Genomic DNA, 9,985 nt, shown 5'->3' on the forward strand with positions numbered 1-9,985 from the left:
TTGATATCATGTCAGTCCTTGCATCCATAGCTGTCTATGAATTTGAGAGTGGTTACATTTCTACAGCCCCCACTCAGCTTTTTAACATTACAGTGGCGGGGATTACATGTTTCAACTACCGATTGACGCTTTAAACTTGCTTCAAGTTGGGTGGAACTGTTTCACCTCGCCTTGCTGGCCGTGGGGCGCAAAACTTGAAAAGAAAGCAGGTGCTTGTGATTCATTTGGCTACTTTGAAAGGTGTTCGCTATGACCGTGCGTTTATTTGCGATCACTCACCTTCTGTTGCCTGCGTGCCATATCCGTGGGTTGTTTGGCATTGAAAGGGTATGCTATACATCGCAACACAAATACATAAATCTGTAGTTTACTTTTCCGCTCAGCTTCCTCTTTCTGAAGTCTTTCTTTCTCATTTTTCTGCTCGTCTCCGGCAGAAGGACTTTCGGCTTGTGGTTGGTCCGCAGGTGGTCGTTTATGTTTACCACCTTGCCCCGAGGAAGTCGAAGGCTTTTTTGGGGAGTCTTTTGGAACTTCAGTGTCCTCGTCAATTTCTCCACCCGAGTCTTCGCTGGAGGACGGGTCTAACATGTTTTACAACAACAGGTAAACTCCTTTTCCCCACACTGTAGCCTACGTGGCGGTCGCCGCTTCACTTGAATTGTCTATATTCCCCGGTGTTTTTTGGAGCTGTGACGACGACTCGAGTTAAATGTTTCTTGACATAAATGCGAGGGCGGAGTTTTGGGGAACGTGAGTCGAGGCAACTCGGAGGTTTTCGTTTAGTCCGCTCCTTTGAAAAGACGGTGCGAGCAGTGTGGCTGCCGATACAGTCAGAGCAAGCAGTACAGGTGGACAACCTGTAGCTTGGACAAAAAGCAACATGTGGGAGGTGCCTTTTTCTTAAAGCCACACTCAGAGGGTCGCCACCAAAACTTTAAACAGTTGCGCATCCCATAACATTTTCAAATAGCACTTGATGGAATTACATCAGATAGTACTACAAGTAGGCTGTTGAACTATTTACTGCTATATTTACTGGAAACCCGACGTTGAATTGCATTGCATTTTATGTCTGGCAGAAATTAGTGTTTTGAGTCAGGAAACTTTCCTCATGACCTCAACATGCCAGGATGTTGAATACAATTATATTGTAATGTACTTTACGGGTTGAATTTAAAGCTAGAATCCTTAGTTGTTACATCCATTTTGTTAATTTAAAGCAGTATTTTACAACGTTGTTAGATGGTTCCTCATCTTGAAAGTAGTCTATGGGTCCCAGTGGTGGCTGCTGATGGGAGAACAGCTCATAATAATGTCTGGAACTTCCTAAATGGAATGGCATCAAACACATGGAAAACATGTATTTGATTATATTCCACTCCAGCCATTACCATGAGCCCAACATCCCCAATTAAGGTGTCACAAACCTCCTGTGATGGGCCAAGAGAATGTACAGTCGTGGCCAAAAGTTTTGAGAATGACACAAATATTAATTTTTACAAAGTCAGCTGCCTCAGTGTCTTAAGATATTTTTGTCAGATGTTGCAATGGAATACTGAAGTATAATTACAAGCATTTCATACGTGTCAAAGGCTTTTATTGACAATTATATGAAGTTGATGCAAAGAGTCAGTATTTGCAGTGTTGACCCTCTTTTTCAAGACCTCTGCAATCCGCCCTGGAATGCTGTCAATTAACTTCTGGGCCACATCCTGACTGATGGCAGACCATTCTTGCATAATCAATGCTTGGAGTTTGTCAGAATTTGTGGGTTTTTGTTTGTCCACCCGGCTCTTGAGGATTGACCACAAGTTCTCAATGGGATTAAGGTCTGGGGAGTTTCCTGGCCATTGACCCAAAATATCGATGTTTTGTGCCCCAAGCCACTAAGTTATCACTTTTGCCTTATGGCAAGGTGCTCCATCATGCCGGAAAAGGCATTGTTCGTCACCAAGCTATTCCTGGATGGTTGGTTGAAGTTGCTCTCGGAGGATGTGTTGGTACCAATCTTTATTCATGGCTGTGTTCTTAGGCAAAATTGTGAGTGAGCCCACTCCCTTGGCTGAGAACCAACCCCACACATGAATGGTCTCAGGATGCTTTACTGTTGGCATGACAGAGGACTGATGGTAGCGCTCACTTGTCTTCTCCGGACAAGCTTTTTTCCGGATGCCCCAAACAATCAGAAAGGGAATTCATCATAGAAAATGACTTTACCCCAGTCCTCAGCAGTCCAATCCCTGTACCTTTTGCAGAATATCAGTCTGTCCCGAATGTTTTTCCTGGAGATAAGTGGCTTCTTTGCTGCCCTTCTTGAAACCAGGCCATCCTCCAAAAGTCTTTGCCTCACTGTGCGTGCAGATGCATTCACACCTGCCTGCTGCCATTCCTGAGCAAGCTCTGTACTGGTGCTGCCCCAATCCCGCAGCCGAATCAAATTTAGTAGACGGTCCTGGCGCTTGCTGGACTTTCTTGGGCGCCCTGAAGCCTTCTTCACAACAATTGAACCTCTCTCCTTGAAGTTCTTGATGATCCGATAAATGGTTGATTTAGGTGTAATCTTACTGGCAGCAATATCCTTGCCTGTGAAGCCCTTTTTGTGCAAAGCAATGATGACGGCACGTGTTTCCTTGCATGTAACCATGGTTGACAGAGGATGAACAATGATTCCAAGCACCACCCTCCTTTTGAAGCTTCCAGTCTGTTATTCGAACTCAATCAGCATGACAGAGTGATCTCCAGCCTTGTCCTCGTCAACACTCACACCTGTGTTAACGAGAGAATCACTGACATGATGTCAGCTGGTCCTTTTGTGGCAGGGCTGAAATGCAGTGGAAATGTTTTTTAACATTTTTATTTTTTTAAATATTTATTTATATATATTTGTAATAATGACAATTACAACAGTACTGAATGAATACTTTTATTTTAACTTAATATAATACATAAATAAAATCAATTTAGCCTCAAATAAATAATGAAACATGTTCAATTTGGTTTAAATAATGCAAATACAGTGTTGGAGAAGAAAGTAAAAGTGCAGTATGTGCCATGTAAGAAAGCTAACGTTTAAGTTCCTTGCTCAGAACATGAGAACATATGAAAGCTGGTGGTTCCTTTTAACATGAGTCTTCAATATTCCCAGGTAAGAAGTTTTAGGGTGTAGTTATTATAGGAATTATAGGACTATTTCTCTCTATACCTTTTGTATTTCATTAACCTTTGACTATTGGATGTTCTTATAGGCACTTTAGTATTGCCAGTGTAACAGTATAGCTTCCATCCCTCTCCTCGCCGCTACCTGGGCTCGAACCAGGAACACATCGACAACAGCCACCCTCGAAGCAGCATTACCCATGCAGAGCAAGGGGAATAACTACTCCAAGTCTCAGAGCGAGTGATGTTTGAAACGCTATTAGCGCGCACCCCCCTAACTAGCTAGCCATTTCACATCGGTTACACCAGCCCAATCTCGGGAGTTGATAGGCTTGAAGCACAGCGAAGAGCTTCTGGCAAAACGCAGGAAAGTGCTGTTTGAATGAATGCTTACTAGCCTGCTGCTGCCTACCACCGCTCAGTCAGACTGCTCTATCAAATCATAGACTTAGTTATAACATAATAACACAGAAATACGAGCCTTAGGTCATGAATATGGTCAAATCTGGAAACTATCATTTCGAAAACAAAAAGTTTATTCTTTCAGTGAAATACGGAACGGTTCCGTATTTTATCGAATGGTTGGAAACCCTAAGTCTAAATATTGCTGCCACATTGCACCACCTTCAATGTTATGTCATAATTATGTAATATTCTTGCAAATTAATTACAGTCTTAGTTATTAAGAAATGGTCTTCACACAGTTCGCAACGAGCCAGGGGGCCCAAACTGCTGCATATACCCTGACTCTGCTTGCACTGAACACACAAGAGAAGTGACACAATTTCCCTAGTTAATATTGCCTGCTAACATGAATTTCTTAACTAAATATGCAGGTTTAAAAATATATACCTGTGTATTGATTTTAAGAAAGGCATTGATGTTTATGGTTGGGTACATTGGTGCAACGATTGTGCTTTTTTTTCGCAAATGCGCTTTTGATAAATCATCGCCCGTTTGGCGAAGTTGAAGTAGCCTGTGATTCGATGATAAATTAACAGGCACCGCATTGATTATATGCAACGCAGGACAAGCTAGTTAAACTAGTAAAATCATCAACCATGTGCAGTTAACTAGTGAAGATTGATTGATTGTTTTTTATAAGATAACTTTAATGCTAGCTAGCAACATACCTTGGCTCTTTGCTGCACTCGCGTAACAGGTGGTCAGACTGCCACGCAGTCTCCTTGTGGATTGCAATGTAATCGGCCATAATCGGCGTCCAAAAATGCTGATTACCAATTGTTATGAAAACTTGAAATAGGCCATGCTGATTAATCAGTCGACCTCTAGTTTTTAAGCCTTGAGACAATTGAGATATGGATTGTGTATGTGTGCCATTCAGAGGTTGAATGGGCAAGACAAAATATTTGTGCCTTTGAACTGGGTATGGTAGTTTGAATGTGTCAAGAACTGCAACGCTGCTGAGTTTCCTGTGTGTATCAAGAATGGTCCACCACCCAAAGGACATCCAGCCAACTTGAGACAACTGTGGAGCATTGGCATGAACATGGGCCAGCATCCCTGTGGAACCCTTGTAGAGTTCATGCCCCGGTGAATTGAGGCTGTTCTGAGGGCAAAAATGGGTCGAACTCAATATTAGGAAGGGATTTCTAATGTTTTGTAAACTCAGTGTATAAGCTTGTTTTACGTGGTCTGCGGTTGTGAGGCCGGTTGGACATACTGTCAAATTCTCTAAAAGGACGTTGGAGGGGCCTTATGGTAGATAAATGAACATTAAATTCTATAAAAACAGCTCTGGTGGACAGTCCTGCAGTCAGCAGGACTGTGTAATGCATGTGTAATGCTTATGTTGTATAATCAGCTTCTTGATATGCCACACATGTTGTTAGCTGGATGTATTATCTTGGCAAAGGAGAAATGCTCACAAACAGGAATGTAACAAATGTGTGCACAATTTGAGTGAAATAAGCTTTTTCTGCATATGGTACATTTCTGGGATCCTTTATTTCAGCTCATGAAACATGGGTCAGTGTAGCTGAGAGCTGTGAAAGATAGACAATTAAGTGATATTGTCTTTGAGGAGTCTTGTATAAAATCCTATGTAAATTCATGAGTACCACTTTATCAAATTAGTTCTACTCTAATTAGTAGGGGACCGCTTCAACCATAGCCAATAGCTGCTGATTAGAACATGAAACAAGTTGAATCTCCAGAAATTTATATCAGTCCACTTTTTCTGCCTCCCCCGTGACCAACATTCAGTTTCTTCGAGACAATATCTTATCCTTAATTTCTGGAGAAATGTAGGGCAATAAGGATCTCCTTTAACAACTAATAGGCTACCCTTGATCCTCAAGTTTAATTTCAGCACAATTATCAACAATGTTACAATGATGCCATTATGCTACTGAACTTTAGTACCATGTCAACACTATTTTGAAGCTGTCTTACGAAAACCATTATCAAGGATAGGCTAGTATTGAGTGAATTAAAGATGCACTATGCAGAAATTGCTCTCTACCATTTCCTGGTTGCTAAAATTCTAATAGTTTGCCTAATTTGAGTTTGTGACCTCAAGCAGTCATTTTGTAGATAACCATTGTACCATCTAAACTGCTGTATAATCTATTTTCCATAACCAAAAATATTTTATATTCAGCTGTTTGAAGCTGGTGTACAAAAGTAGAAGACCCAAAAACAAAACTTCAAACGGGAAGCATAGAAATAGAACAGATCTACTGCTTGTTAGACTTGCTTTCAACGGGAATAAAATACGTTTAACTCACATTTCTATGTGAATTTGGTTGGGTCGCCCCAAAAGTGACATATTGTAGCTTTTAACAATTGTTTTGGTTTTGCATAGTTCTGCATGTTGTAGCCTGACAATACAGCTAAAACAGTTCATACTGTGATGGGGCCTGGAGTGGAAAGAGTTGGCCATGCATAAGAAATAACTCATACACTCCTAACGAAGTCTGCCCTGCTGTTGCCACGGTTACATCAGTGTCACAAGTTGAGCGCTGCATGTCCAACCTCACTGAGTGCTTGTGATGGTGAGGCCCTTCAGATATGCAGCACTCAAACCCTAGCTGAGATTCCCTGTGGTTAGTTTTGCAGCATGTTTGTGTGAACTGTGGAATAATATCTAGTACACTTGGAAGACAGGAGCTGAGTAAGAAATACAGCGCTTTTTTTCTATGTCGTGTCAACATCCATACCAACATCACTGATACCATTAGTGCTGTCAAGACATGCGGGCTGTGTGAATCGAACTTTGTCACATGCGCCGAATACAACAAGTGTAGACCTTACCGTACAAGCCCTTAACCAACAGCGCAGTTCAAGAAGAGTTAAGAAAATATTTACCAAATAAACTAAAGGAAAAATTAATAAAACGTAACACAATAACGAGGCTATACACAGGGGGTACCGGTACAGTCAGTGTGCGGGGGTACAGGTTAGAGTTCATTTGTACGTGTAGGTAGGGGTGAAGTGACTATGCATAGATAATAAACAGCGAGTAGCAGCAGTATACAAAACAAATGGAGGTGGGGAGACAATGTAGTAGTCCGGTGACCATTTAATTAATTGTTCAGCAGTCTTATGGCTTGGAGGTAGAAGCTGTTAAGGAGCCTTTTGGTTCTAGACTTGGCGCTCCGGTACCACATGCCATGCGGTAGCAGAGAAAACAGTCTATGACTTGGGTGACTGGAGTCTCTGACAATTTTATGGGCTTTCCTCTGACACGCCTATTATATAGGTCCTGGATGGCAGGAAGCTTGGCCCCAGTGATGTACTGGGCCGTTTGCACTACCCTCTGTAGCGCCTTATGGTCAGATGCCGAGCAGTTACCATACCAGGAGGTGATGCAACCGGTCAGTATGCTCTCGATGTTGCAGCTGTAGAACTTTTAGAAGATCTGGGGACCCATGCCAAATCTTTTTAGTCTCTCCTGAGGGGGAACAGGTTTTGTCGTGCCCTCTTCACGATTGTTTTGGTGTGTTTGGACCATGATAGATTGTTGGTGATGTGGACACTAAGGAACTTAACTCTCGACCCGCTCCACTACAGCCCCATTGATGTTAATGGGGGCCTGTTCGGCCCGCCTTTTCCTATAGTCCACGATCAGCTCCTTTGTCTTGATCACGTTGAGGGAGAGGTTGTTGTCCTGGCACCACACTGCCAGTTCTCTGCCCTCTGCCAGTTCTCTGACCTTGCTAACTTCATTATCTTAATGTTGATTAGGCTTGTCTCATCCCCTTTTGGTACTGATAGTAGTCTACCACATTAAGGCTGACATTTGTAAAAACATGTAATGCTAGGTTACATCAAATAAGGACGTGCTAACACAAATTAAATAGTAGGCTACCTCTATAGCCAAATGGCGTGTGTGTGTGTGCCTGCCTGCCTGCGTGCACCTATTTATTTGTGTGGGTGGGTACTCTGCAATGTCAGAGATGATCAGATGGCTCTAATGTTTTGATGAAACATTTTGTGGTATTGGGACACGAGGATCATTAGGAATTACTATTAGAATTCTCAAACATTTGAATATATTATAACCCATAGCGCAGGAGCCCTGCACAGAATCTGATTATTAAATAACAAGTTTTGAGTGAAATAACATCTTCCCTTCATGGAAACAGACTTTGTTGTACTGCACCAAATTACATTGTGACACTGCAGCCACTAGATGGGGTTCTACCCCTGTGACCATGATGTTCCCATAATGTGGGCTGGAAGAATAATTGTGCGTTACCTCAGTCAAATTATGAACCAATATGTTATGTTTATTAAATCTAATTAATTCTGGCCTTCGATGAGGGAGCTAAAAGTAAATGCACAAACATAACTTACAAAATATGCTTTTTGCAAGCTGTTTAATTTCAAAGACATAGCAGCCCACGCCCCAACCTATCCTATATGCAACGCCTATCTATTGTTTCAGGTAAACAAACATTGTTGGCTTTAAAAATAGTCACACTATATACAGTACCGGTCAAAAGTTTGGACACACCTACTCATTCCAGGGTTTTTCTTTATTTCTATTATTATCTACATTGTAGAATAATAGGGAAGACTTCACAACTCTGAAATAACACATATGGAACCATGTAACCAAAAAAGTGTTAAACAATTCAAAATATATTTTATATTTGAGATTCTTCAAAGTAGCCAACCTTTGGCTTGATGACAGCTTTGCACACAGCTTTGGCATTTTCTGAACCAGCTTCATGAGGAATGCTTTTCCAACAGTCTTGAAGGAGTTCCCACATACGCTGAGCACTTGTTGGCTGCTTTTCCTTACCTCTGCAGTCCAACTCATCCCAAACCATCTCAATTGGGTTGAGGTCAGGTGATTGTGGAGGACAAGTCATGGTGCGGCAGGTAGCCTAGTGGTTAGAGCATTGGGCCAGTAACCGAAAGGTTGGAAGATCGAATCCCCGAGCTGACAAGGTAAAAATCTGTAGTTTTGTACATGTTGGTAGAGTTATTAAAGTGGCTATGCATAGACGACAACAGAGAGTAGCAGTGGCGTAAAGAGGGGGGCAATGCAAATAGTCTGGGTAGCCATTTGACAAGATATTCAGGAGTCTTAGGGCTTGGGGGTAGAAGCTGTTTAGAAGCCTCTTGGACCTAGACTTGGCACTCCGGTACAACTTGCCAAGCGGTAGCAGAGAGAAGTCTGACTAGGGTGGCTGGAGTTTGACAATTTTTATGGCCTTCCTCTGACACTGCCTGGTATAAAGGTCCTGCATGGCAGGAAGCTTGGCCTTGGTGATGTACTGGGCCGTACGCACTACCCTCTGTAGTGCCTTGCAGTCGGAGGCAGAGCAGTTGCCATACCAGGCAGTGATGCAACCAGTCAGGATGCTCTTGATGGTGCAGCTGTAAAACCTTCTGAGGATCCATGCCAAATCTTTTCAGTCTCCTGAGGGGGAATAGGTTTTGTCGTGCCCTCTTCACGACTGTCTTGGTGAGCTTGGACCATGTTAGTTTGTTGGTGATGTGGACACCAAGAAACTTTAAGCTCTCAACCTGCTCCACTGCAGCCCCATTGATGAGAATGGGGGCATGCTCTGTCCTCTTTTTCCTGTAGTCATCTGACCTCCTCCCTATAGGCTGTCTTGTCGGTGATCAGGCCTACCACTGTTGTGTCATCTGCAAATTTAATTATGGTGTTGGAGTCGTGCCTGGCCGTGCAGTCATGAGTGAACAGGCAGTACAGGAGGGGACTGAGTACACACCCTTGAGGGGCCCCTGTGTTGAGGATCAGCGTGTTGTTACCTACCCTTACCACCTGGGGGCGGCCCGTCAGGAAGTCCAGGATCCAGTTGCAGAGGGAGATGTTTAGTCCCAGGGTCCTTAGCTTAATGATGAGCTTTGAGGGCACTGTTGTTGAATGCTGATCTATAGACCATGAATAGCATTCTCACATAGGTGTTCCATTTGTCCAGGTGTGAAAGGGCAGTGTGGAGTGCAGTAGAGTTTGCATCATCTGTGGATCTGTTGGGGCGGTATGCAAATTGGAATGGGTCAAGGGTTTCTGGGATGATGGTGTTGCTGTGAGCCATGACTAGCCTTTCAAAGCACTTCATGGCTACAGACATGAGTGCTATGGGTCAGTTAGGCAGGTTACCTTAGTGTTCTTGTGCACAGGCACTATGGTGGTCTGCTTAAAACATCTTGGTATTATAGACACGTACAGGGAGAGGTTGAACATGTCAGTGAAGACACTTTCCATTTGGTCAGCGCATGCTCTCAGTACACGTCCTGATAATTCGTCTAGCCTTGTGACTGTTGACCTATTTAAAGGTCTTACATCGGCTGCTGAGAGCGTGATCACACAGTCTTTCAGAACAGC

At 42.9% G+C, this 9,985-nt stretch overlaps 1 protein-coding gene across 8 annotated transcripts in view; it reads right to left on the reverse strand.

Moving 5' to 3' along the window:
- The window catches only part of LOC129855083 (calcium-dependent secretion activator 2-like), a 240,038-nt gene extending 239,176 nt beyond the window's left edge, over positions 1 to 862 (reverse strand). For all 8 annotated transcript variants that reach the window (XM_055922398.1, XM_055922396.1, XM_055922395.1 and 5 more), the window contains exon 1: positions 280 to 862. In XM_055922398.1, the coding sequence (XP_055778373.1) occupies positions 280 to 588 (309 nt within the window). In that variant the 5' untranslated portion in view covers positions 589 to 862. The remainder of the gene's footprint in view (positions 1 to 279) is intronic.
- Between the last annotated feature and the right edge of the window lie 9,123 nt (positions 863 to 9,985).

Source organism: Salvelinus fontinalis, chromosome 5 (genome assembly GCF_029448725.1).
Source record: "Salvelinus fontinalis isolate EN_2023a chromosome 5, ASM2944872v1, whole genome shotgun sequence".
Lineage (NCBI taxonomy): Eukaryota > Metazoa > Chordata > Actinopteri > Salmoniformes > Salmonidae > Salvelinus > Salvelinus fontinalis.